General features: G+C 40.5%; 1 protein-coding gene across 1 annotated transcript; it reads left to right on the top strand.

Moving 5' to 3' along the window:
- Positions 1-29: 29 nt before the first annotated feature.
- Positions 30-25,857, top strand: HPRT1 (hypoxanthine phosphoribosyltransferase 1). The gene is given in 10 exon segments (XM_030576675.1): positions 30-111; positions 3,583-3,689; positions 5,316-5,499; positions 13,766-13,831; positions 15,193-15,210; positions 18,432-18,447; positions 18,450-18,522; positions 21,176-21,222; positions 23,996-24,072; positions 24,696-25,857. Coding segments are annotated over 10 exon segments (663 nt in total). The 5' UTR covers positions 30-84; the 3' UTR covers positions 24,744-25,857.

The following is a 25,857-nucleotide window of genomic DNA, read 5'->3' as shown; positions in this document are numbered from 1 at the left end:
AAGCGGCGCCAGGGCCCCGCCCTGGAGCGACGCGGGCCGCGCCCGCCCCAGCCCCACGCAGCCGGCGCAGCAGAGCCGAGCTCAATGGCGACCTCCTGCCCCTACATCGTGGTGAGCGCGGCGGGACCAGGCGAGGCGGCTGCCCAGTGCCTCCCCGGAGCCGTGGGAAGGGCCCGGGAGCTGGGGTGGAAAAAGGGCCCCGGTGATGGGGGGGTGATGCTCTGGGGCCAGTGGGGGGAAAGGGACCCCGGAGATGGAGTGTCGGGGGGGGACCCTGGAGATGGAGGGGGCTCTGGGGCTGGTGAGGGGAAAGGGACCCCGGAGATGGAGTGTCGGGTGGGGACCCCCGAGATAGGGGGGGCTCTGGGGTTGGTGGGGGGAAAGGGGGCCCGGAGATAGGGGGGGCTCTGGGGTTGGTGGGGGGAAAGGGACCCCGGAGATGGAGTGTCTGGGTGGGGACCCCGGAGATAGGGGGGGCTCTGGGGTTGGTGGGGGGAAAGGGGCCTCGGAAATGGAGAGTGTCGGGGGGGACCCCGTAGATGGGGGGGCTCTGGGGCTGGTGGGGGGGAAAGGGGCCCCAGCGATGGCGGTAACCTGCACTGACATGAGGAATGCCCTGTTTTCAATTACAGACAAGTGTTTTGCTAGAGACCTTAAAAAAAGCCCATGAGAGTAACCTCCTGAGGATAGTCAGACTCTGCTTTCCTTCCCAAATTATACAATGAAATAATGTCGGGTGTCTGTCTCTGTTTGTAATATGGAAACTAACATATAATGGTATAATATGTTGGAGGGTGGTGTGCTACTTACAATGATATAATATAGTTAGAAATGAGTAACTTTATTTTGAAGGGACTCTAGGAGTATCTTGTCTGTTTAGAATGTATTTCTGCTCAGGATATTACAGATTCTTAAAAAACGACATCCACTGGTGTCCATGGATGACTACAGTACTTTGCGGCTTGTATTTTGTTCCATGCTTTAAAATTCTGCTTAACTGTAGGAGTTGTGACCACTCCTCCCCCACAACTGTACATAATTTGCTATCTCAGTAAGAATCCACATCCTAAAATTGTAGGAATGACCCATTCTTTCTCTGAATACAAAAAAAAAAAAGTGGGTTGTCAAATAAGTTGTTAAATATAATTCAAGGGTTGAAACCTAGGAAAAGTCTGTAGGTTTTCAGAGAGCTATCTCACTACTTGATAGGCTTACTATTGTTTCCAGACATCTGTAATCCAGTAACTAAATGTTGAGTCTGGTGTACAGGTTAGTCATACAAATTCTAGTAGTTTATAAGCTGTACTAATACAAATTCCTGTAGGAAATGATCCTTAAATGGTAGCACAGCAAAAACTTGCAGCTTGATCTGCCATTGAAAAGATATTGGGTATTCCATAGGAATAACAGTACTGAAGATGAACAAGAGTGCTTGTGGCACCTTAGGGACTAACAAATGTATTTCAGCATGAGCTTTTGTGAGCTACAGCTCATTTCTTCAGAAGCACAGAATGAAACACACAGACAGGACCGGCGCTTCCATTTAGGCGGCCTAGGCAATCACCTAGGGCACCAGGATTATCGGGAGGTGGCATTTTGCCGGGGGGAGTGGGGGACAGCAGGCGGCTCCGGTGGACCTGCCGCAGGCATTCCTGCGGACGGTCTGATGCTCCCACGGCTCCGGTGGACCTCCCACAGGCAAGGCTGCGGCAGCTCCACTGGAGCCGCAGGACCAGCACGCGGGGCGGCGAAATGGCCGTGCGCCTAGGGCGCTAAAAACGCTAGCGCCGGTCCTGCACACAGACAGGAGATATTTATATATACAGAGAACATGAAAAGATGGAAGTATGCATACCAACAGGAAGAGTCTAATCAATTGAGATGAGCTATCGTCAGCAGGGGAAAAAAAACTTTTGAAGTGATGATTAAGATGACCCATAGAAGGTGTGAGGAGAACTTAACATAGGGAAATAGATTCAAATAGTGTAATGACCCAGCCATTCCCAGTCTCTGTTAAGGCCTGAGTTAATTATGTCTAATTTGCATATTAATTCGAGTTCAGCATCATGTGCCAGCAATGCCCCTCTGCCATGTACATTGGCCAAACCGGACAGTCTCTTTGCAAAGGAATGAATGGACACAAATCTGACATCAGGAATCATAACATTCAAAAACCAGTGGGAGAAACTTCAACCTCTCTAACCACTCAGTGACAGACTAGAAGGTGGCAGTTTTGCAACAAAAAAACTTCAAAAACAGACTCCAAAGAGAGACTGCTGAACTTGAATTAATTTGCAAATTAGACACAGTTAACTCAGGCTTAAACAGAGACTGGGAATGGCTGGGTCATTACACTAGTTGAATCTATTTCCCTATGTTAAGTTCTCCTCACACCTTCTATGGGTCATCTTAATTATCACTTCAAAAGTTTTTTTTCCCCTGCTGACGATAGCTCATCTCAATTGATTAGACTCTTCCAGTTGGTATGCATACTTCCATCTTTTCATGTTCTCTGCATGTATAAATATCTCCTGTCTGTGTGTTCCATTCTGTGCATCTGAAGAAGTGAGCTGTAGCTCACGAAAGCTCATGCTGAAATAAATTTGTTAGTCTGTAAGGTGCCACAAGTACTCCGGTTCTTTTTGCGGATACAGACTAACACGGCTGCTACTCTGAGTACTGAAGATGGACCCTGCAAATGCATACACTGTTGAATTACCAGCAATAGGATTCAGTTTTCTCAGTAGGCTCCTACCTGTGCTTTACATATAATGGTGATAAACTGTGAAAACAAAAATGAGGCGATTAATAAACTTTACCTTATTAACATCAAGATGCATGAAAGCCCAGATCTTGATGGATATATAAGGATATATCCTGAACCTAAATGCAATGTCTGGTCTAATGATATACATATACTAATCCCAAATCCTAATCAATACCATACAACAGTTTGCCTGTGCAAAACAGTTTGTTAAATTGGGCCTTTAGGATCTGATCCTGAGAGACGCTGAGAACCTGCAGAACCTTAGAAACTTGTCAAACTTTTTCTCTGTGTAAGCATAACTAGTGATATTCATAAAACTGTTTTGTGTGTATTAGAAGTTGAGTCCTGGATTTGGTGTGACTTGGTAGTGTACGGATTTGGAAGCTGCCCATGTTATAAAGAGTACTTGATCTGTTGCTTGTATAGTTGAAATACTGAACGTGTTAGAAATGAAGAATTTTTTTTCAAAAAGGTATGATTTTGGGTTTGCAGGGAATTGAGACCCAAATTGGAGTATAGTTTCATTTCCTATTCTCAGATCCAGAGAACTTTGCTAGAATTTTAAATAAATGTCTCCCCATGTTTGATGTTTTATTAAGTAATTACTCAGGCAATGTCTGAGGAAACTCTTACGCACTTAGATGATAACTACTAACCTATACATTGCACTGTATTCAATATATTGGTGTCTTCTTGATGAGGGAAGGATAAAATTACCCAGATCATTGTAGTGCCTGAATGGTTCTATATCATGTTTTTTTCTGCAAGGATTTATGCATTGTACCCAATCTCATCTTCTATATTTCTTTTTTTAGATTGGTGATGATGAAAAGGGTTATGATCTGGACTTGTTCTGCATACCTAAACATTATGTAGATGATTTGGAAAAAGTCTATATTCCTCACGGGCTTATTATGGACAGGTTAGTTTTGACTTCAGATAATACACTACAGCAATTGATTACGTGAAAATCATAGTTTTTAAAATGTTTCTATTCGTAACAGTCATAACAGTGTTAAGAGAATTGTAGCTCTCTTGATTTCTGGTGGTGGAGATGGTGTAAGTGCAGGACCACATGTAAGACCTTTAATTGGGACCCACATGTTCCTTTCTAGAGAGATGTGCAAACACTAAGAAATATTTAAATTACTTTCTTATGGCAGACCCTAGGAATTGGCACATTTGCTATTGTCGTCTGTTTCAAAACTACAGCATAGCTATCAAGAGATCCTATACAATATATATAGTACATGACCTCTTTCAGAATAGTTCTAGGGCCCTTTGCAGTCTAAAGAATTAAGTAAAAGGCACATTATGTTTATCACATTAGTTTAGACTGAAAAGTGGAAGTGTTGTAGCCTCCTGAATTTCATCAGAAGATAAATCTAATGTCATGAACGTAAGTTATTGAAGACATTTGTTGTCTCAGATCTTTTTTCAAGTTAGTATTGTAGGCGGACTTAACATCCTCCATTCTCCTCCTTGCTGTGAAATGCAAAATACTAGTTCTTCATTTCTGTACTTCCTGAAATCCGTGGCGAGGTCATGAAGTTTGTATCTTGCATCCGATTAGAGAAGGGGGTAGTATAATTATGAAGCATTTTGTTTCAGCGAGTACTGCATTGTTATCTATTTCCCATTCCCATTTTTAAATAAGTAGTTTTGTGGTTCTGAAAAGATCTTTCTGATTTAAAAGACTGAAGTGAAGATAGGGATACACCTACAGTATGCATTGTGGTTTTGAATTCTCAATGACTTGACTGGATTTTTTTTTTATATCTGTCTCCAGCATTAACATTAATTACTGATGGGCTTCCAATATGAAATAAAATCCAGATAAAATACCTGTTGTTTGAGTAATATTTTATTAAATGAAGTGCTGAATTTATAATCTTTTCCTAGGAAGTGTGTTGCTGGATGGTGTGCTGTAAATATACAGAGCACTTTCCAAAATAAATTAGGAATGAAGATTACATTACTTTTAGCAGTAATTTTTCAAAGAAGGTATCATTTATGTGATCTGGTTTTTTTTATTGTCCTTGCTTTTGGAGTTAATGTAAAGTCTTTTTCTCTAGTGTTTTAACCTGGCTATAAAGAACTAGTTTAAAATCTGAGTAATATCTTGATCTTTCCTGATTTATCTAGGACTTGCTGTATCTGCTAGGTGTATTAGGAAATAAGTTTATACTGCTCTGTGTCTGAGAAACCAAACCTATCTTACTTGAAAAACAAAACAAAACAGTGTCTGCTTCACATCTCTGGCAGCCATCCAGTAATCAATTAAGATTAGCTTTGGCTGTGGTAACCTGTGAAATTGAGGAAGTTTAGTAGTGTTATTGTTACATTAACCTTGAAAAGTGAGAGAAGCCTTGCTGACAAGTAAACAGTAAAATCGGCTATAAAGCGGTATGCAGGTATTACCTTAAGCAAGGAAGATGTTTTCCAATTTGGTGTGTGTGTATTCCCCCTGTTGGCGCCAATACCAAATGCTGCTGCTGTAGTTAAAAAACAAAACAGAGGAGTAGTAGTAACTTTTTTCTTTCTACAGGACAGAAAGATTGGCACGAGACATTATGAAGAGCATGGGGGAGCATCATATTGTAGCCCTCTGCGTACTAAAGGGTGGCTATAAGTTTTTTGCTGACTTACTGGATTATATCAAAGCACTGAATAGAAACAGTGACAAATCAATCCCTATGACCGTGGACTTCATCAGGTTGAAGAGCTATTGTGTAAGTATATCTGCTGACACAGCATGACTTTGTATAAAATTGATTAACTTGAAGTTATTAAATGAAGGTGGTTTTAAATCTATTATTATTATTATTATTTATTATTATTTATTATTGCCTAAACATGCTAGGTATTATGTGTGTTTAAAGCTACAGATTCAGTCTCTTTAAACATATTGCAACATGGTAACAGTGGGGAAATAGGAAGTAAGATGGAGGAAAGTTAAAAAAATGAGGTGATGTGGCTACTTGTTCACACATCTTGCTACAAAATATGTTCCATTACATACAACCCCCTTGTCTCCAACACACCAGCTCGTGAAAATCTTCCAGAGCTAAGTGACTCCTTATGTAACTTCCAGCTATCCAACTTCCTTCCCCCTCACCCTGCTTCTCTCCAAAATCTAGAGCCGTGATTATAACATAATCTTTCCTCAAGTTATGGCATCGTTTACGGAAAGTTTTATATGGCTAGGACTCTACTGACTGGATAGGGAACATTAGAAAACTATAAAAATATTTACATCTGATATCCATTGATTTGCACTGAATATGCTGAGAGCCACAACGTTACCTGCCCATCTTTTATTTACCCAAATCAACCAATAGAACTAAACCTTGTAGTATTTTTAGCTTTGGAAAAACGTGAGGCTTATAAGGCTTAATTTGCAATCAATTGCTGGTGAAGGGCGTTCTACCCTCTAGAGACCAGCTGTAGGTGATTATTAAGACTGCTTTTCTATTGACATTTAAGCATTTAAGTTTATAAGAAAATGGAGACTGCAGCACTGCACAAGGTTATGTTTAAACTTTAGAAAGCATAAGACTAAACTACATAGATCTAAGGAAGGAGTCTACATCCACAAATGCTAGATGTTTTCTGACTTAGCAAAAGCCTGGTTTTGTTTCTTCAAAATAAATCAAAAAGGTGCTTTTTGGGTTGACTCCACTGCAATTAGTGTGGAAATAAAACCATAAAATGATGAAACTCCGAAAATCATTTTAAAAATAAATTATTTCAGGAGGTTTTTCTGTTAGCTCTATGTCCAACGAACCAATTAGTAGTCCAAACTGTTTATCATGAATGAGAGCCCATTCCAGTAAACAAGAAGAAAAAAATCCATGTAGCTTATTAAATTGAAAACATAACTTTGTCATTCATTTGATTAGACCATGAAACCAGAGATTAAACTGCAACATTAGGAGTTCTGACTGTGGAAGGACTTTATGAACTTGTACACTGATGTGGTATTGTCCGTTAAAATCTCGTTTTAAAAAAAGCGAGATATAAGTGCTTGATTCTGGATTTGCTCCATGCGGTTGTATAGTTGGGTGAGAGAGCACACTGCCCCCCTCCTCCACCTTGTGCACACATGCAGGGGGCTGCCAGAACATTAGGCAGGGCATTTGCCCTCACTGAACATGAGGCATGGTGGACTGCTACAGCCAGTGAAGCAAAGGAGAGGCATGGTTGGGGAAAGTGGGGGATGTGCCTCCTTATCACCCTGCCCCTTAATGAATGAAGTAGTGTACAAGCTGCTTGTATAGGCTTTTCTCCCAGTGCCCATTGAAAGATTTTAGTTCTCCCACCACCACCAACAGGAGTGTACACACACACATACACACTTGGCCTATGATAATTAATTTTCTTGAATGGATGGAGTTACAGAAGGACAATAAAAGAAGAAGAAATAATGATTTTCAGCTCTTCTGAGCAGAAAAAAACAACAAACCCTATATATTTTACACTTAGTCCAAGGGACATTTTCAATTCATTTCTGTGGTTTGTTTAAAAAACAAGACTGCAGTTGAAAAAGCGAGAGTCAGTAACACCACTTGGGAAAACTTCTGTTGAAAAATGGTTGGTTTTATGTAGTGTGCTTTCTGTATTTCACTTACCTAGTTTATTAGACATATTTACATCAATTTCTTTAGTATCTCTGCTCCTTCTGCTTATTCTGCTCCAGAATTTTAGTCCTCTGCTATATCAGTCCTTTGACATTAAGAGGGGAAAAGCATCGAGAGGAATTAAAAAAAAATAAAGATCCTATTTTTATGCAGTTTTTCTTAGTAATAAAGAATAAGAGAAGAGAAGTACAGAGAATATCCTGGATGGGAAGCTTTCTAAACAGAATGCTTTCTTGGGGTGTTGGTTCTTTGTGGAATGGGGTGGGGACAGGGGTGGGAGTTATCAGGCAACCATGCAAAAAAGTATGTCCTGCTCTGTATCAGTGTGGAAGTCTGGTCACTGATGCACAGGATTAGTACAAAATTTACTAGCATTTTACTTCTGTAGGCACTGTAAGATGGTGATGAGTATCCAGAGCTAGGGTCTTTAGATTAAAACACTGTGGACTGGAGAAGATTGTCCTAACACAGACATCCATGGAACTGCTTGACTAATCTTTCTGTTATTAATGTTACCACTACTCAGGACTTAATGCTTTTTTCCAGTGATTTCAAATACAGAAGTGAATAAATACTATCCATATTTTGATGGGGAAACTGAGGCATATGGCTTTGTAACTTCCCCATGGTCGCATAACTAACTAGTGCAGAGTTGCGAGTTGAACCCCGGTCTCTTGACACCGAGGCCTTGGATACAATTATTAGATCACACAGCCCTTCCACATTATACAGATTTTATAATCTGGAAAAAAGGAATCCAAAGTGCCATAATTAGCTAGGCGAGACAGCTGAACCTTGTATAACTATTCTGGAATTGTGAGATAACTTTCTTATATGTCTCATTGACTGCTTCAGTGTATAGAAATATACAGCTCCTGAACGGTGGAACAGAAAGAACATAATGTGATTGCAATTAAACTTCACTTACAACTTCTGCTTTCACAGTTTTTACAAATGAATGCTTCCAGAGTGAGCTGGCATGCCATCCTGGGATGGAAAGACAGCATTTATGAACAAAATAAGAACTCTTCCTTTCTAACAGACTGTTTATTTTGTGCTGCGCTGGCAAAAGTCAGTTCCGATAAACCTTCTTTATCTAAATTTAGAAATTAAAAAAAAGTTGCATAGTCATGAAGAAGAACCAAAAACACTAGATGTTTCGGGGGGAGGGAGGAAAGGCGGGAGAGGTGTTACCGTTACCACTAGTCAGTGTTCCAGGAAAACTGTCAGGGTTTCCTCTTTTAGATTAAAATGGCTTTAAAACTGAATGCAATCTGCTTAGCGCATTGTTCTGAAAAACACTTCATGATAAGTATTTTACAGCACATGTACTTTAAATTGTTTAAAACTAAAGTTATTTCTGAGCCATTAGCTAGTGACCTCCATCATGTGAAATACTGCTATCATTTGGCAATGGCAGGAGTGGAGTCTAGGGACAGTCTTAAAGAGTAAATCTCTTCTGAATGTTAAATCAATATTGAAACTGATTCACTGTCCATCACTGGGCCCATGCTGCTACTAATGTCTCAAATAGTGTCCTTATGTGAAATGAAAATTCTTTGTTTAATTATTAAATAACAAAGTTCTTAACACTGGAGAAGACTGGAAATTGGTTTATAGTCTGAAACTATAGGTACCAATACTGCCAATTTGAAACCTGCAGCTCCCCTGCTCTGGAGCGGCTCTGCGCTCCAGCTCCGGGCTCTGCTCCAAAGCCCTGATTTCTGTTCTTACTTGGCTTGAGGCTGTATCCTAAAAATTAGAGATGGATGATTCTATTAGATCATCCAGTCACATTTCTCACATCCCCAGCTATTGAACTTTCAATATTTTTGTGGAGAATATTCCAGAGCCTAACAGATCTTAGTGTCAGAACATTTTTCAAATAATCTTCATTCTTAACTTCATCTCAATACTTCTAGTTATATAACCCATTGTGCGTCCCCTAAATAATTACTTTCCCTCCTTTGGGTTTACACCTTTCAAATACTCTTTTGATGGATGAATTGTACGTAAGAACTCTTTAAGCTATTGGAAAAACTAAAGTAAAAAGGGAAGGCCATGTTTACTATTTCAGTTCCCTTATCCATCCTCTCCCTCCTCCCCCCAGTGATGGGTTATGATGGCAAGTCTGTTTTGTAGTCTACACAGTAATAGGAATAACACATACTTAATGCTGGCTGCTGGAAAACTGAAGGTGATCAAAGTCAGCTGGATGCCTACAATGAAATTCAAAGTTCATTCTTGAGCACCTGCCAGTTTTCATGTTTCATAGATTCATAGATTCTAGGGTCAGAAGGGACCAATGTGATCATCTAGTCCGACCCCCTGCGCAAAGCAGGCCACAGAACCCTGCCCATCCACTTCTATAACAAATCCCTAACCTATGCCTGAGTTATTGAAGTCTTCAAATTGTGGTTTGAAGACCTCAAGCTGCAGAGAATCCACCAGCAAGTGACCCATGCCCCACGCTGCAGAGGAAAGCGAAAAACCTCCAGGGCCTCTGCCAATCTGCCCTGGAGGAAAATTCCCTCCCGACCCCAAATATGGCGATCAGCTAAACCCTGAGCATGTGGGCAAGACTCACCAGCCAGCACTCAGAAAAGAATTCTCTGCTGTAACTCAGATCCCATCCCATCACCAACCACTGGGCATACCTATCTGGCGATAATCAAAGATCAGTTGCCAAAATTAGGCTCTCCCATCATACCATCCCTTCCATAAACTTATCAAGCTTAATCTTAAAGCCAGATATGTCTTTTGCCCCCATTACTCCCCTTGGAAGGCTGTTCCAGAACTTCACTCCTCTAATGGTTAGAAACCTTCGTCTAATTTCAAGTCTAAACTTTCTAGTGTCCAGTTTATACCCATTCGTTCTTGTATCTACATTGGTACTAAGCTTAAATAATTCCTCTCCCTCCCTGATATTAATCCCTCTGATATATTTATAAAGAGCAAGAATATCCCCCCTCAGCCTTCTTTTGGCTAGACTAAACAAGCCAAGTTCTTTGAGTCTCCTTTCATATGACAGGTTTTCCATTCCTCGGATCATCCTAGTAGCCCTTCTCTGTACCTGTTCTAGTTTGAATTCATCCTTCTTAAACATGGGAGACCAGAACTGCACACAGTATTCCAGATGGAGTCTCACCAGCGCCTTATATAACGGTCCTAACACCTCCTTATCTTTGCTGGAAATACCTCGCCTGATGCATCCTAAAACCGCATTAGCTTTTTTAATGGCCATATCACATTGGCGGTTCATAGTCATCCTGCGATCTACCAATACCCCAAGGTCCTTCTCCTCCTCTGTTGCTTCCAACTGATGCGTCCCCAATCTATATATAAAGTTCTTATTATTAATCCCTAAGTGCATGACCTTGCACTTTTCACTATTAAATTTCATCCTATTACTATTACTCCAGTTTAAAAGGTCGTCCAGATCTTCCTGTATGATATCCCAGTCCTTCTCCGTGTTAGCAGCTTTGTGTCATCCGCGAACTTTATTAGCACATTTCCACTTTTTGTGCCAAAGTCAGTAATAAAAAGGTTAAATAAGATTGGTCCCAGAACCGATCCTTGAGGAACTCCACTAGTAACCTCCTTCCAGCCTGACAGTTCACCTTCAGTACGAGCCGTTGTAGTCTTCCCTTTAACCAGTTCCTTATCCACCTTTCAATTCTCATATTGATCCCCATCTTTTCCAATTTGACTAATAATTCCACATGTGGAACCGTGTCAAATGCCTTACTGAAATCGAGGTAAATTAGGTCTACCGCATTTCCTTTGTCTAAATAGTCTGTCATCTTCTCAAAGAAGGAGATCAGTTTGATTTGGCACGATCTACCTTTAGTAAAACCATGTTGTACTTTGTCCCAATTACCATTGACCTCAATGTCCTTAACTACTTTCTCCTTCAAAATTTTTTCCAAGACCTTACATACTACAGATGTCAAACTAACAGGTCTATAGTTTATCACTCTTTCTTAAAGATAGGAACTACGTTAGCAATTCTCCAGTCGTACGGTACAAACCCTGAGTTTACGGATTCATTAAAAATTCTCGCTAACGGGCTTGCAATTTCATGCTCCAGTTCCTTTAATATTCTTGGATGAAGATTGTCCGGGCCCTCCGATTTTGTCCCATTAAGCTGTTCAAGTCTGGCTTCTACCTCAGATGTGGTAATATCCACCTCTATATCCTCATTCCCGTTTGTCATCCTTCCATTACCCCTAAGCTCCCCATTAGCCTTATTAAAGACTGAGGCAAAGTACTTATTTAGATATTGGGCCATGCCTAGGTTATCCTTAACCTCCTTTCCATCCTCAGTGTGTAGCGGTGCCACTTCTTCTTTCTTCGTTTTCTTCTTATTTATATGGCTATAGAACCTTTTACTATTGGTTTTTTATTCCCTTCACAAGGTTCAACTCTACTTGGTTTTTAGCCTTTCTCACTTTATCCCTACATGTTGGGTTGTATGTTCTTTTTGTAGTTTGAGGTTCAGTTGTATGGCATTTTGTTTCAGTAATTTATTAGTATGGCAATAGCCAGTGTTACGGTTAAATCATCATTAACAATATATTAATAACTGTTTCAATGAAAGTGTAACATTGCTGAATCTCAGAGCCAAGGGCGCCCCCTTTGATGGCTGGGTCCCAGCCCAGGCCCTCCCAGCAACACAGCCAGACCAGTATCTCTTTTCCTTCGACTACTTCCAACCAGTGTCTGGTGGGGATGTTCCACGGCTGCTGGGGCAGTCTCCTTGTCAGGCAGCCAGGTCTCCGCTCCCTTGTTGGGTTTCTCGGTCTCCTGGGACAGTGATTTGCCTTCCCTCCAAGCTGGCTGCAGAGGGTCATCACCCGCCACAGCCAGTTGTGGGTTCTGCTGGCAGTTGGGAAGAATGTCAGGCTCCAACTGAGCTGCAGGCAGGGCCCTGCTCTTATATGACCTGCCCCGCCCCTGCATTTCTTGTCAGATGGAAAGGGTGGAGTTAGCTGAGCCCAACAGGGTGAGTTAACCCCCTCTGTGCTGGAATGAGGCCACTCTGCCTCATTACAGAAAGCAAAACTCCTATTGGAGCTTTCATTGCTAGGATCTGATTTTAAACACGGTAACTACTTGTGGTTGTAATTATTGTTTGATACCTAGTCTCCACCTTTGTGGTTTGGCCTGGTTACCAACTTGAATTCTTTAGTCTGTAAGAATAATACTTTACAAATAAAGTCTTGCCATTTAAAATATAAATTGTCAGACCTTTGTGGCAGAATACAGCTTAGGAATTAAAGTACTTTTTCTCATTTATATTGGTGTACTCAGTTTAACCCCTACCTGACCACGTGAATCCCTATTTCATAGTGTGATGGACAGTGCATGTTCATATGAATTCTCCTGCTAGACATCTATATAAGAAGGTGCTCGGAATGTCACCCTGTCACTCCACAACCTAAAATGTCTTGAGTTGGTGTGAAGTGATGGAAGTAGCTACAAGCATGGCTGAGAGCTCTTTTTGTTCACAATATCACCAGGTTGAATCATCACTGGGTTTAGTGATCTGTTATTGTCCAACTTTTAAGTTCTCCGATACAGTATTTTGACTTTAGAAATCATACCCGTACAGCTACAGTAAGGCAGGTATCAGAGTCCTAGACCATTGTGATACCAGAGGTTACTCAACCAATCACCTTACTCTTACAGCTTATTTGCATGCAATCATTTAATTAGTTGTGTGAGGAAGCTTGCACAGATGATGTATTACCTGGCCCAACTGCCACACCCTTGTGCCCAATTGCCATCCATACAAATGAACACAAATCACTAAGCACAGCCCCAAAGATACAAATCAGCACAAACAGCCCCACAACACCACAACCAGCATACACAATAACTGCAGACAAACACAGCCCTCATTTGCCACTCACATCACTCTCCCAGTACAACCCCCAAGACACAAACTAACACAACCACCATACATGATAACCCCAAACACACACCGTTTGTCACCGTAGCCCACATCTTTCATTCACCATCCACACAACTCTCCTAGCGCAACACACACATTCACCCACCCTCACTCATACTTACCATAAAGCTATAACCTTGAGTGACAAAGCTGTGGGTCCATTTCTATTACTTTATATGTTCTGTGTGATCAGAAATGTTAATTTAAATGTCAGAGTGACTTGTAATTCTCTGGTTAGTGGAGAGATGCTCATAGATGCTCTCTCTGAAAGTGCTGTAGTTCTGTGTGATAATGTTCACTGGATAATACCATCTCTTGCAACTTTGGATAGTCGATTAGATGTTTAGCTATTTTATTTACTTCTAATCACACTAATACTTGTTTTTTTCCCTTTTTAACTAGAATGATGAGTCAACTGGAGAGATAAAAGTAATTGGTGGGGATGACCTCTCAACCTTGACAGGAAAAGTATGTCTTTTAGTGTGAAACAAAAGAAGTAAATAACACCTATTTAAGCTGCTCTGCATCATTTTTCTAATTAAACTGTTCAAGATAGCTTTATTTTTAAGACTTATCTGTGTTCATATAGTACTAGTCTAATGATCTAACTTAAGGTAATGGCATTCCAAAGGTTACCACTTTATAATTGCTTTATATTATGTCTTGTTGGAAGGGCAGTTAGTTCTGTGTTTTCTGGCTTTGACAGAGATTATCACCTAGCAGTTTTCCAGGGATAGCTCAGTGGTTTGAGCATTGGCCTGCTAAACCCAAGGTTGTGAGTTCAATCCTTGAAAGGGCCATTTAGGGATCTGGGCCAAAATCTGTCAGGGATGGTACTTAGTCCTGCTGTGAAAGCAGGGACTGGAGTCAATGACCTTTCAAGGTTCCTTCCAGCTCTGTGAGATAGGTATATCTCCATATTAATTACATAATTAATTTTACGTCAACACAGACTCTGATACTGTAGCTGGATTAAAACTATGGTATATTCCATAGCAGGATACTGTGGCTACCTATTGTGAAGCTGTTACCATGACAATATGCAATATCTAGTTGTGAAATCATGAGGCGTTAGCATTATTGTTGTCACAACAGTTCCATAACTTTGCATTTATAAAGCAGTTATTCCATGTTTGCAATAGCACTCTTTTAAAGTGTTTTTTAGTAACCAGAAGGTGTGTGGATTTAATCATCTACAAAATTTCATATTTAAAAATGAACTGGCAAATCAGTGGAATGCCAAAAAGATTAGAATATTCTGAGTGTCAAAACACATTTTTTCCCCTACAACTAGACATATAAGCAAATCAGTCGTGAAGACGTGTATGTGTTGTAAATGAAAATGCATGCAAAGTTTCAAAATAGAAGAGATATTAATGCCAGAATCATAAACCCTTGAAAAGTGTGATGCCATTTTAATGATGAATATTTCATTAAAAGCGTGCAAAAATGTGTAGGTTCTTATATTTTGATCTAACTTTGCATACTTATAATGCTGTTTTTCAAAGTCTAAGAATTCTACAGACCAGTTAGTATTCTGCATGTGTCAATAGACTGTTATCAATGAGAATCTTCTTGCCAGCACTTCAGAAATGTTAACTAAATAGAATTTGCAGTGTTGCATAATATCTTTGAATTGGGTGTAATATTGCAGATTTTTTTTTCCTACAGTTTTCAGCTATTGAGAATGTGAAATTCTGTAAATGGTGACATAAGCATATTTCAGTGCATTGATAATGTAAGTAATTTAACAGAAAACTGCTAATGAAATCAACATAATCGCCAACTAAATATTCATGGATTTTTTTATTCCCTCCCCCCCCCACTAGAACGTCTTGATTGTAGAAGTAAGTATTATGTTTCACTTTGATTTCTGTAATGTGTGATTTGTGATAACATTTTAACAGGAGATTGTCCTGAATGTGAACACTTCTATATTTCAGCGGGCTGTGAAACCTGAATCTAGGTCTGAATTTTGCAAATGGCCCCTAATTTTCATAATGAGCTGACCCACATACCCTCAAAGTTAGGAGTGTGTGAAGTCTGGATCTGAATCCCCAGGTTGGCCCCATCTCCTCTTACTTAGCTGCAGGGAGAGAATGTCCATGTCAAAGTTTTGCTATTGTTACTTTCAATTTGCTGGGATCCTATTTAATCATACTGGTACTAAAGGAACTTGAACAAAGTGAAATTAAGGATCTCTGTCACTTTGTTAATGCACAGACAAGAATTTAAACTGCAATAGTTATAGATAAAAGATTCTTATTAGGAATATCTGAAAATATAAAGCACTCAATAGTACCTGATGTTTCCACGCATCATTTGTGTACTAAAAATAAATACATTTTTGTTGCATAAAGAGTCTCACCTACTGCTCATCATGCACCACTGGACATTAATATGCAGAATATAATTTAATCTGACTCCTAGCTGTTAAGGTAAATCAGTTCTTATATTATGCCTCCTTTCATTGATGGACGGAGGCTTGTTCCATCCAGTCAATATTTACTCATGGGGGAATTCTGCACCACTGCGCAGTGCAGAATTTTGCAGAAATGAATGTTGTGCGCACAGAATTTCCTTTCCCCTACAGAAATGGGTTGCGGTGCTGCTGGCCGTCTCTAGGTGCTGCTGGACCCAACAGAGCCCAGCTCGCACATAGAAGATACTGCCAGGGGGAGGAGCAGGGAGCTAAAGGGTTCCTGACACCGCTGCTGTTCCCAGCATGCCCTGAGGGAAGGACAGGGCGGTGCGCAGGAAACTCCATGCAAACCTGGGATTGCATATCAGGCTGTTTCTCCCTCTGGATCCCTGGGCTCTGGGGGGGCGGATGTCTTGGTTGGGCTCTGGGATGGAAGAGAGTGGGTATCTGGGCCTGGGGAGGCCCCGCAGCTGGGCTCTGGGGGAGCGAAGGGATGTGGGTTTCTGCACTTAGGGGGACCCATGGCTGGGCTCGGGAGGGAGGGGAAGGGCTGCAGCTGGGCTATGGGAAGGAGGGGTCTTGGGTGTCTGGCTCAGGGGGGTGGAGGGGGTAGGATAGAGAAACAGGGACTGGGTTATTGTAAGGGTTTTTCTAACACTCTCCTCCTGGGGGAATTTTTGTATGTTTCTTTATTGTTACAGACATACTTGCTGACAGGTATTTTGAAATAAATTACCAAAATAATTGAAACTGGTTTATTATGTAGTGTTATTTTGACAAATAAAATTTGCAGAATTTTTAATTTTTTGGTGCAGAATGCCCCCAGGAACAAATATTGATTTATTTGCAGATAGTGTTCTTGAACAAGGTTTATAACTAAGGCCCTACTTGCACTGTGGGACGATTATCAAATAATTGCAGCTGAGTTGCAGACAAGACATGGAAAATCGCAGAAAAGTAATCAAGGACCTTTTATTAATTGCAGGAATTTGGAAAAGCCAAAGAAGACCTATTTGTTTGAGAAAAATTTGCTGGAACAATATAAATGTTCAAGTATTATGTTATGCCTGCTATTTTTTTGATGATCAGATATTTTGCTGCAACTATTTTACAGTCATTAATGCACAAGGCTAATAGCGGGACTGCCCAGCCGCTCAGGGCTGACAACCCGGACTCCCACTGTCAGCCCCGGACAGCTGGCAAATTGCGGTGGAAACTTAATATTATGGGATTCGCAATTTACGCAGTATTGCAAATTAAGTAGGGCCTTATTTTTTAACCATAGGATAGAGAAGCAGTGGCAATAAACAAGTAAACAACTTCCTATATACACAAACAGTGTTTGGAGACTTAAAATCATATCAACTTCTTTTCACGTAAATAAACGATGATTGTCATTTAAGAGCCATTTCCTAAAACTGATCCTTTTATGGCACAAGGGAGTGAGAACTTCCTTTTGTCAGACCAAAGTTCCTATCTTGGAATCCTGGGTTTTTACACAGGATCCTGCTTTGATCCAGGAAGGCTGGTCTAGTCTGTCAGTTATATATTCTGTGTTAGTGCACCCATTCCCAAAGTATGTGTGCATCAATTTTTACTTTCCTACTTGTTGTTCCACACAAACATTTCAGTCACATATGTGATCATTGTCTCTTTTGAAGTGGATTTTACTTCTGAAGGGCAAGTACATTGAATTCTATATGGGTGCCATTTCAGATTAATTAATTTATGTCTTTTGAGTACCAGGCAGCTAAATAAATTAGTTTCTCATCTGTTCAGTGACATATGTCTTCTACATAGCAGATTCTTGTAAAATATGAACACCATTACAAATCACCATTCTGCTTGTCAATCAATCAAACAATAAAAATAACTTCTGCTATAACTTATCTCCTTATATATGATAGTACCTTGATTTTTCATATGGTGCCTCCTGTGGCTGGCAAAAAAGACTCTAGAGAACAGATCTGCCACATGTAACCACAGGGTCAAACAGTGACAAGTCAGTGATGTAGCTGATTTCTCTCTCGACTTTAAAAGCTACTGATATGGCAGTTAGGCCTGGTTACCTTTGTCCATGCATTGATCTGTTTAGTGTGCACACCCAGGGCCCTTGCTCAGACTTGTGTTAACATCCATGATTTGAAGCGCCAGTTAAATACAGCCTGGCATAATCCTGAGGTAGGTTGGGGGTTTTTAGGGGGAAGTTATATAAAGATAAGATGCAGCAATCAGTTTTGCCTTCAGTGCCACCTACTTCTTTATGTACACCAGACTTCAGACCAGATAGAAGAATGTTCCTCTAGGAGGAACTTCGTGGCTTTGTGTTAATCCAACCCAAATTAGGAAGTGGAGAGTGATTCTGATGCTTCAGTGGTAACACTTTCATTGCAATGGTTATTAATATGATAGAAATAGATGGTTATTGCCGATAGAAATTAACTATTACACATAAAGGATGGCCACAACAGTGCAGTAGGGAATAACACCTATATTTGTTTATGTGCAGGAAAAGCCTGATTTCCACTTCACAAGTTATTTTCATGTCAGCGCAACTCAATATGACATGGGCTCTATGATTAGAATCTGGAAGTGCTACTTTAACAACTTTTATATAGTTTTCTGACGTGGCTTTTTTATCATCAGGATATAATTGACACTGGTAAACAATGAAAACATTGCTGTCTCTGCTGAAGCAGTACAATCCAAAGATGGTGGAAAGTAGTCAGGTTGAGTTGTGATTATGGCTGCTTGCATTATGTATACTTTTTAAAGAACTATAAAAATAGTGAAATAGGATTATAGAATGCTTTTATATTTGAAGGGAATTTTTTTTTCCCCATGACACAAAAGGTGAAACACCTTTCATGTATTGTGCATGGTCTCACTTTTTCTAGTATAGGGTCTCTTCACTGTGAAAAGGTGCATTTATTTAGACTGAGAGGAGCACTTTTCTATTATTTGTATCCTACTGCTTACGAGATTTAGTAGTAAAGAAGGATGTACGGACTGGGTCTGTGTGTATGAGTGTGTTGGGAATGCATTTTATCTTGATTACTCTAGGATTTTTTTAAAAGCCTCCTAATGTTTCTGCTCTGGGCTTTCTCATTAATCTTAAGGGTTTTTTTTTAATGTTGTTGGATGCAGACCTGTGCACATGATCTGATTGCAAAATTGGAACCCTGGTTAGCAATTTTTAAAATTGCCATTAGCCTGCAGTAACTGTGTGTAATTCGGCTATAACAATCAAATGCCCAAGAATAATCAGGCCATATCATCTGCTGGGTTTTACTGTTTAGGATTTTTAAATTTTTAGTCAAAATATTTGTAAGACTTATTTTGTTTAAAAAACTTATGACCAAACAACCAAAACTGATGATAATTTAATGTTACTAACAAAGTAGCTGTCAAGCCTAATGGTTTTTACATTTCAGATCGCTTGTTCTCTTTCATTGTCAAACTGAGTCTTATATGCGTTTCACAATACAGGTATATTAACTGATAGGAATTGTAGATAACTGAGGGTGGAGGTGGCATCTAGTCAGGCAGTTAGACGTGTCTCAGGTAGCCTCTTTTGCTGGTAATCTTGGAGTGACATGTTGAGGGTGAGATGGTTACAGACTTCTTATTGGTTCGTTATCTCTGAGGTCATGACAACATGTTGAGGAGTTTGAAGAGTGTGCCTGATAAGCTCTTTTAAGAAGGCCCATGGGCCCTGCCGTTACATTTTACATCATATACATATAGTGTAATAGTAAAACTACATTCTGGTCACATCATATAACTTGAAAAAAGAGAAGAAAGCTTTTTGTAATACTGAAAATTTGTCAAACATCTAAGCCATAAATATGCAAATACCAGAGTTGGCATAAAGGTGAGATGTTTTACATTTTATACCTGTAACACTTGCCTGCTTGTGTGTTTTGCATTGCTGTGTGATGCAGATGTTGTGCAGAGATTCCAACACATCTCAAGTGGATTTGAGCTTCCTTGGTCAAATCCCAAACTGATAACAGCCTTCAAAAATTAACTCATCCAGCCAAAACGTCTGTAAACCTCAAATGTCAACAAAGTCTGAAAGCTGACAAGTTTTCAGAAACCCAACTGAACGCTAGGTTCAGAGATACAAAGGGATTTAGTGTTATGTTGATAGGCAATGGCAGATCTTCTTCCACCCTTAAGGAATGTAGCTGACTTGCAGGTAGGAAAAGGCGTATGGGGGAATACAGAGAGGCTTGTGAAAAGTTGACCAGAGGGCAAGTATCCCTGAGAGAAAGGACAAAAGGCATCATGATACCAGGTCATGGGGCTTAGCAGGGCCTCTTCTTCCATCTTCTTCTGAGAGAGCCTCTTCCCTGAAGTAGGTGACACTTTTGAGTACATAATCAGCTTGAGCTGTCTCCAGTGTTCATCCATCAGACACGGGACCTTCTCTTTTCTTTTCTCCCCACAAGCCTTCCCCAAACAATTGCAACTAAATACCAGACACCACAATGGCCCTTTATGTGGGTGTAGGAGCATCCATGGACTACCCTGAGTCACTGAAATAGTACCGCAATATATGATGATGGGCAAAAAGTGTGAGAACACTCACTCTGTTCTCCTTTCTCTCTACTTCCTGGAAAGTGCCTTTTTGTTCTGAAAAGTGACAGTAAAAATGTCACTATCTGGTCTTGGCAAATCTGCGCCGTGTTTGGATTCGGTTACATCTGCTGACTTTAGTGACAATACTGTTAGCTCTGCAGAGTCACCACAGCTGAGAAAGGGGGAGCTGGATTCCATGCCTCGATGTGCCTCATCAACAGGAATGTTTATTAAATTCCACTAACAGAGATAATCAGGAGCACCTGTGCAAACTTGTTGAAGACGTACTGTTGTAAAGGTGGATGCAATTTGGCCTGCAGAACTTCTATTTACCGGCGATGGTACATAAGAAGGAAGGAACCCAGTTTGGCTCTCAGCTCACAGGCTGAATTTGCAGGTGTGATAACTAGAAAAGCTGTCTCTTTTCTTGTGAGCAGAGCATTGTAGCTGAGGTTTCTTAGACAGAGTGAACATGGAGCCTTATTATGCCAGTTTACAGAATCACTTTTCAGAACTGAATTTTACCATAACTCCTGGCTGACATGTCTACTCTCTGCCTCAGGCACATGTCTGACTCTTGTCCTTTTAGCTAGATTGTCAACTGTTTGTGATTCAACCAGAAGTCTTGATCCGATCAATGCAGGATGTATTTAATAGATGAAATTCTGCCTTCAGTTACACCCATTCAGTGTCAGTGAAGTCCAAGACTGGCTTGGTTTTTAGTAATTAATTCTCTGTCTAGTTTTTTTGAACACCTTCTAGCTGCTGATTTCCATATTTAATTTTCTACTGGTTTTAATTGACAGCTTGTTGGTAAAAAGAACTCCTCGAAGTGTGGGATATCGGCCTGACTGTAAGTGACCCTTTCTGCCAATCATCAATAAATATTTTAAAATTAACCAAGAAACGTTATCAAAGTATAGAGAAATGTTATAGTCAAACTGTAAGAATATTTGGAATGTTTGTCTGCAGTTCACTTTTTTCTGAAAATTCTTGGGCAATGTACTCTGATTTATTTAGTCCATTACACTACATGTTGGCAGAATGTACCTTATTGTGACACACTTTATGTTAAAGGGACATTGTCTAGTAAGTATGTCCAAAATACAGGTGGTTCTTCCAGTGATTGTCCGAATAGATTCTACTTCTGACACACACGTTCCCAATGCACACAAGATTGGATTATTTTGGCCAGCAGTGTCTGTTGGGATAGGGCAGAGTAGGTCCAAACCTCCCTCAGTTCTTGCCTAGTGCCTGTAGCCATAAGCCAGACCCCTAGATAGGTTCTGCTTTTCTTGCATACTGTGCAACCTAAAACCTGACTTATTTTATAAATAATGAGCATGTTAATATAGACAGGGTAGTGACAGTTTAGTGGAGTTAGTACTAGTATTTGATACCTGTGGACTATAAGACAGACAAAGCAACAAAAAAATCTTTGAGTTAGGGATTTATCAAGTACAGGGATCTAGCACAGCTTCAAAACTTGCCTCTTTTGCAATGCAGCTATTCCAGTGAAGGATGGACACCTGAGGTGTCTTTGTGCCTCAGGGAGGCGTATATCTGCTGTATTGTGTATTATCTGCCATTTTTCCATAAAAGAACACAAAAGGCAAGAGACTTGCCTTGGGTTAGAACAATCTCCTTCTATCTGGAGAAAAAAGGCCCTGCTGGGTTTGAACAGCCTTCATCTTGCAGATCTTAGATCTCACTGATCTAAGAAGGCGTCAGCCAAGACCAACAAAGTAGCTAAGTCATCTGAGAGGGGTAGGGAAGAACGTGGTTCCTCTAGAGAGCACAGGTCTAGGTCCCCTTCAGAGGGACCTAGTAGCAGGAGGCGGAGATCACCTCAGCCTGCTTCCTCAAAGGATAGGTTATGGCCCAGAAGGGATCCCTCTGACATCCATCACAGAGACCAGGCAAGAGTACCATCTCAAGCAGAGCTCTGTGCTTCGCCCAGCGCTGACCTCGGTGCACCTGGTGCTGACAGCCTCAGCATCTACGACTCCCGTGCTGATGACTGCGGTACAGCTCTTCTCGGTACTGACCTAGACACTGAAGCCAGTTTTGGTAGCAGGTGATCTGACTGATTGCTCAGCCTGAATCACCACTACTGTCTTCAATGGTGCGAGTGCCTTCTGTGGTGCTGACCACTAGTGCCATTACAGTACCGAGCACTTTCTTGATCCTGGCAAGAGCAGAGTCCATACCTCACCCTGGGAACCTTGTTAAAGCCGTCCCACATCTAGAAGAGGGGTACTCGCTTCCTCAGCTTCTGAGCACAGCAAGGAGGCGTCCTCCGCCCTCCTACCGTGGTCCTGTTCGTATGACCCCTATGTGTCAGACAGGGCACCTAGGACCTGTTCTTGCACACACAAACCTAGGGATCTAGGGAAGAGCATTCTCCATGGTGCCCACCCCTGTAGCCCCTTACCCTTGCCCTTGCTATTACAGGGTCATTCCTGGCTCTGCATGGGCCCCTTGGGGCACAGGCAACAAGAAAGCCAACTTCTACTGCTCTCTCTAAGGCTACTTCTCCCTCCGCTACAAGATCCCCTAGGGCTGTGCAAAGGCACGGGTGTCTCACGCTGTCAGCAGCAGGACCATGAAAATGAAGAACCGCAGCTATCTCCTTGTCCTCACCAGACAAGGCAGTAGTGCCCTTTACATCTTCACAGCCTGACAACCATAAGATGTTCCAGGAATTTCTGCGCTGAATGGCAGACACTCTTGAGATCCTTGTAGAAGTAGTGCAGGAAAAGTCTATGATTTTACAAAGTGGAGGCATCAAGATCTGATGCCCACTTTGGCAGCGTTTCCCAGTAGTCTGTATTCAGATGCAATTCAAGCGTCCATTTCCTATCTACCATGGCACTGCTTGAGTCACAAGATGTGGGCTGCACATGGACTGTTGCCTGAGGAGGAAAAAACGGTCACTTACCGCACAGTAACAGTGGTTCTTTGAGATGTGTTGACCTCATGTATTCCATGACCCACCCTTCTTCCCCACCACAATGGAATCCTGTAGTTACCTGCATTCTGTCCTAGCGAAGGAACTGAGGGTCAGTTTGACCCACTCTGCCTTTTATGCCCTTGGGTGCAGGGATACAGGCATGGCCTCAGCAGAGTCTGCTGTTCAAAAAAATCTGATCTTGTCTGCACAGGGTGCATGTGCACCAGAAGTAGAATTCATGTGGCCAACACATCCTGAAGGACCATGGTTACTATAGAGTAAGTAACTTTTGTGTATGAAACTTAAAATAAAATCTAGATTAGTAGAAATGCATTCATGAATTTCAATACAAATAGATTTTTATTTGAAGCAAACATTTGTAAGCTATACATTGCAGCATTGTGCTACTGCATGAAAACCAGAAAATGAAATTATCTAGTTTGTTTTTATTTCTAAGATGAGTGAAGTGAATGAAGTTAATGGACTAGATAGTGAAAAGTCAGTTAGATTTGTTAAATAGTTTAGAAACTGAGGATGCTTGAGGAGAAAATAAGGACATTAGGGTTTTTAAAAATATATATGCTAAAATGACAGTTTGTTTTTTTTTGTTTGTTTTTTTTTTAAATACTGGTACCTGAAGTCTAACAAAATGATGAATTATGGTCCTTTTCAGTTGTTGGATTTGAAGTGCCGGACAAGTTTGTTGTGGGTTATGCCCTTGATTATAATGAATACTTTCGAGATTTGAATGTAAGTAATGTTTTTGTTAATACTTTTTACTCTTTCAAAACTAGGGAGGAGGAAATAGGATAATTCAGTTTTTTCCTACTTCAACTGTACTTTCATGTACAAGCCTGATCACTTTGTTAGTAATATAGTGACCAGGGGAAAACGTTAGCAGGAGAGCAGCCATTCAACTCTCATTAGTCAGGCCAACATGGATCTTCTGCTTAGCTCTGGAGAAAGGAGCCTTACATGCTCCTTATTGACTAGATGGGAAAGAATGGAACAGCTGTAGTGGGGAGTTTCTTGTCTTACCAGTTTTTTTCACAATTAACAACAAAAGGACAATCTGGAATAAAGAATGAACTGCCCTTGCGTTCCTGCCCATTCCTGAGCCTTGTTCTCTGGGCGGCGCAAGTCTCTTGGCAGGGATCAGGTGGGTTATGGGGGAATTAACATTTTGATACAAAAACAAGACTTTAAAATTATTCTATATAAGTCAACTCATTAAATGAGTGATTAATAACATGGAAATGTGTGATGCACTCCCCCCTCCCCCCCAGAATTGCATTATTGAATAAATGTGTGAAACTTCAGTCTTTGACTCGTAGATGTTAGTTTTCTAACATGAGCTTTCTGTTTTGTTTCAGCATATTTGTGTGATTAGTGAGACTGGGAAACAGAAATACAAAGCTTGAGAGCATAGTTCAAGTGCTATAACAACATTGCTTTGCAACATTTTATTTACTGAGTCCTGTCTTTGAACAGATTCAAGTCTGGAACACCAGCTAACTGTGTAGAATGTCCCAGCCTCATTTTCGTATGCTCACTATACCTTATTGCGTGTACAGTATAAGAAACTTGTCTTGTTCATTTATATTTTTGAAATGTCAAATAATTTAGTGCAATTCTGATTTTCATTTGCACTATGAATCCTATTGACTATCGCTACCCCTTGGTGGGTTGTGTTGTTTGTGAGCTGCATTCGTGAAGTGGTGAATTGCTTAAACCTAATCAACACACAGCTGAAATAATTCAAAGTCCTGTTAATGGAAGCCATTTTAAAATAGGGATGTCTATTAACAATATTTTGAAATGTGTAAATTTATTTTACTGCGCAGTTGTGATTATTGATAAGTGCACTCTTGGGGTGTTAGCATGAGGAGCAGCCCGTTACAGTGGTAATTGCCACGGCTTGCAGAGTAGCCTTATGCCATTAAAGGAAGGCTGAGTGAAAAATGTCAGCTTGGCCAGTTGGATGACAACTGAATGTTTAAAAACTAGTTCTCACGGAGCTGTCCTTTTCTTGTAGGTTAATATTTTTTAAAAAATATTTATCACCCAGTGGGAATTGCCTTTTAAATCTAAACAGCTATAATATATTTTACATTTGTGAAAAAATATGGTAATATTTATAAGATCCACAGAGCAAAGTACTTTAAATTAAAGACTGTTTCTTTAAAATGAAACCTATTCACCTACACCCTCATTGTATACATTAAAATGCTCTTGAAATGTGCTTTCTTTTGCTAATTATATTTGGTCCTAAGTCTTTCCAGCAGGAAGGCAGACTCTCTGCCTTTGGTAGTTTCTCAAAGACTTCAGTTAATTCTAGTATACCATATATAGAAAAAATATAGCACTGGGTGCGGAAACATAGAAATGCTTCCATGTGCTACATCAAACTAGATTCACAGAATATGGTGTTTAAACACTGTTGTTTGGTCTGCTTTGACAAGGTAAATAGTGGAGATAATTGCTTATTAAACACATTCATATGGAAATATACAAATATTTTGTGAGTGATCCTTA

This window comes from Gopherus evgoodei, chromosome 9 (genome assembly GCF_007399415.2).
Source record: "Gopherus evgoodei ecotype Sinaloan lineage chromosome 9, rGopEvg1_v1.p, whole genome shotgun sequence".
Classification (NCBI taxonomy): domain Eukaryota; kingdom Metazoa; phylum Chordata; order Testudines; family Testudinidae; genus Gopherus; species Gopherus evgoodei.
The sequence above is the reverse complement of the archived record's forward strand: the minus strand, read 5'-3'. Positions and strand labels throughout refer to the sequence as shown.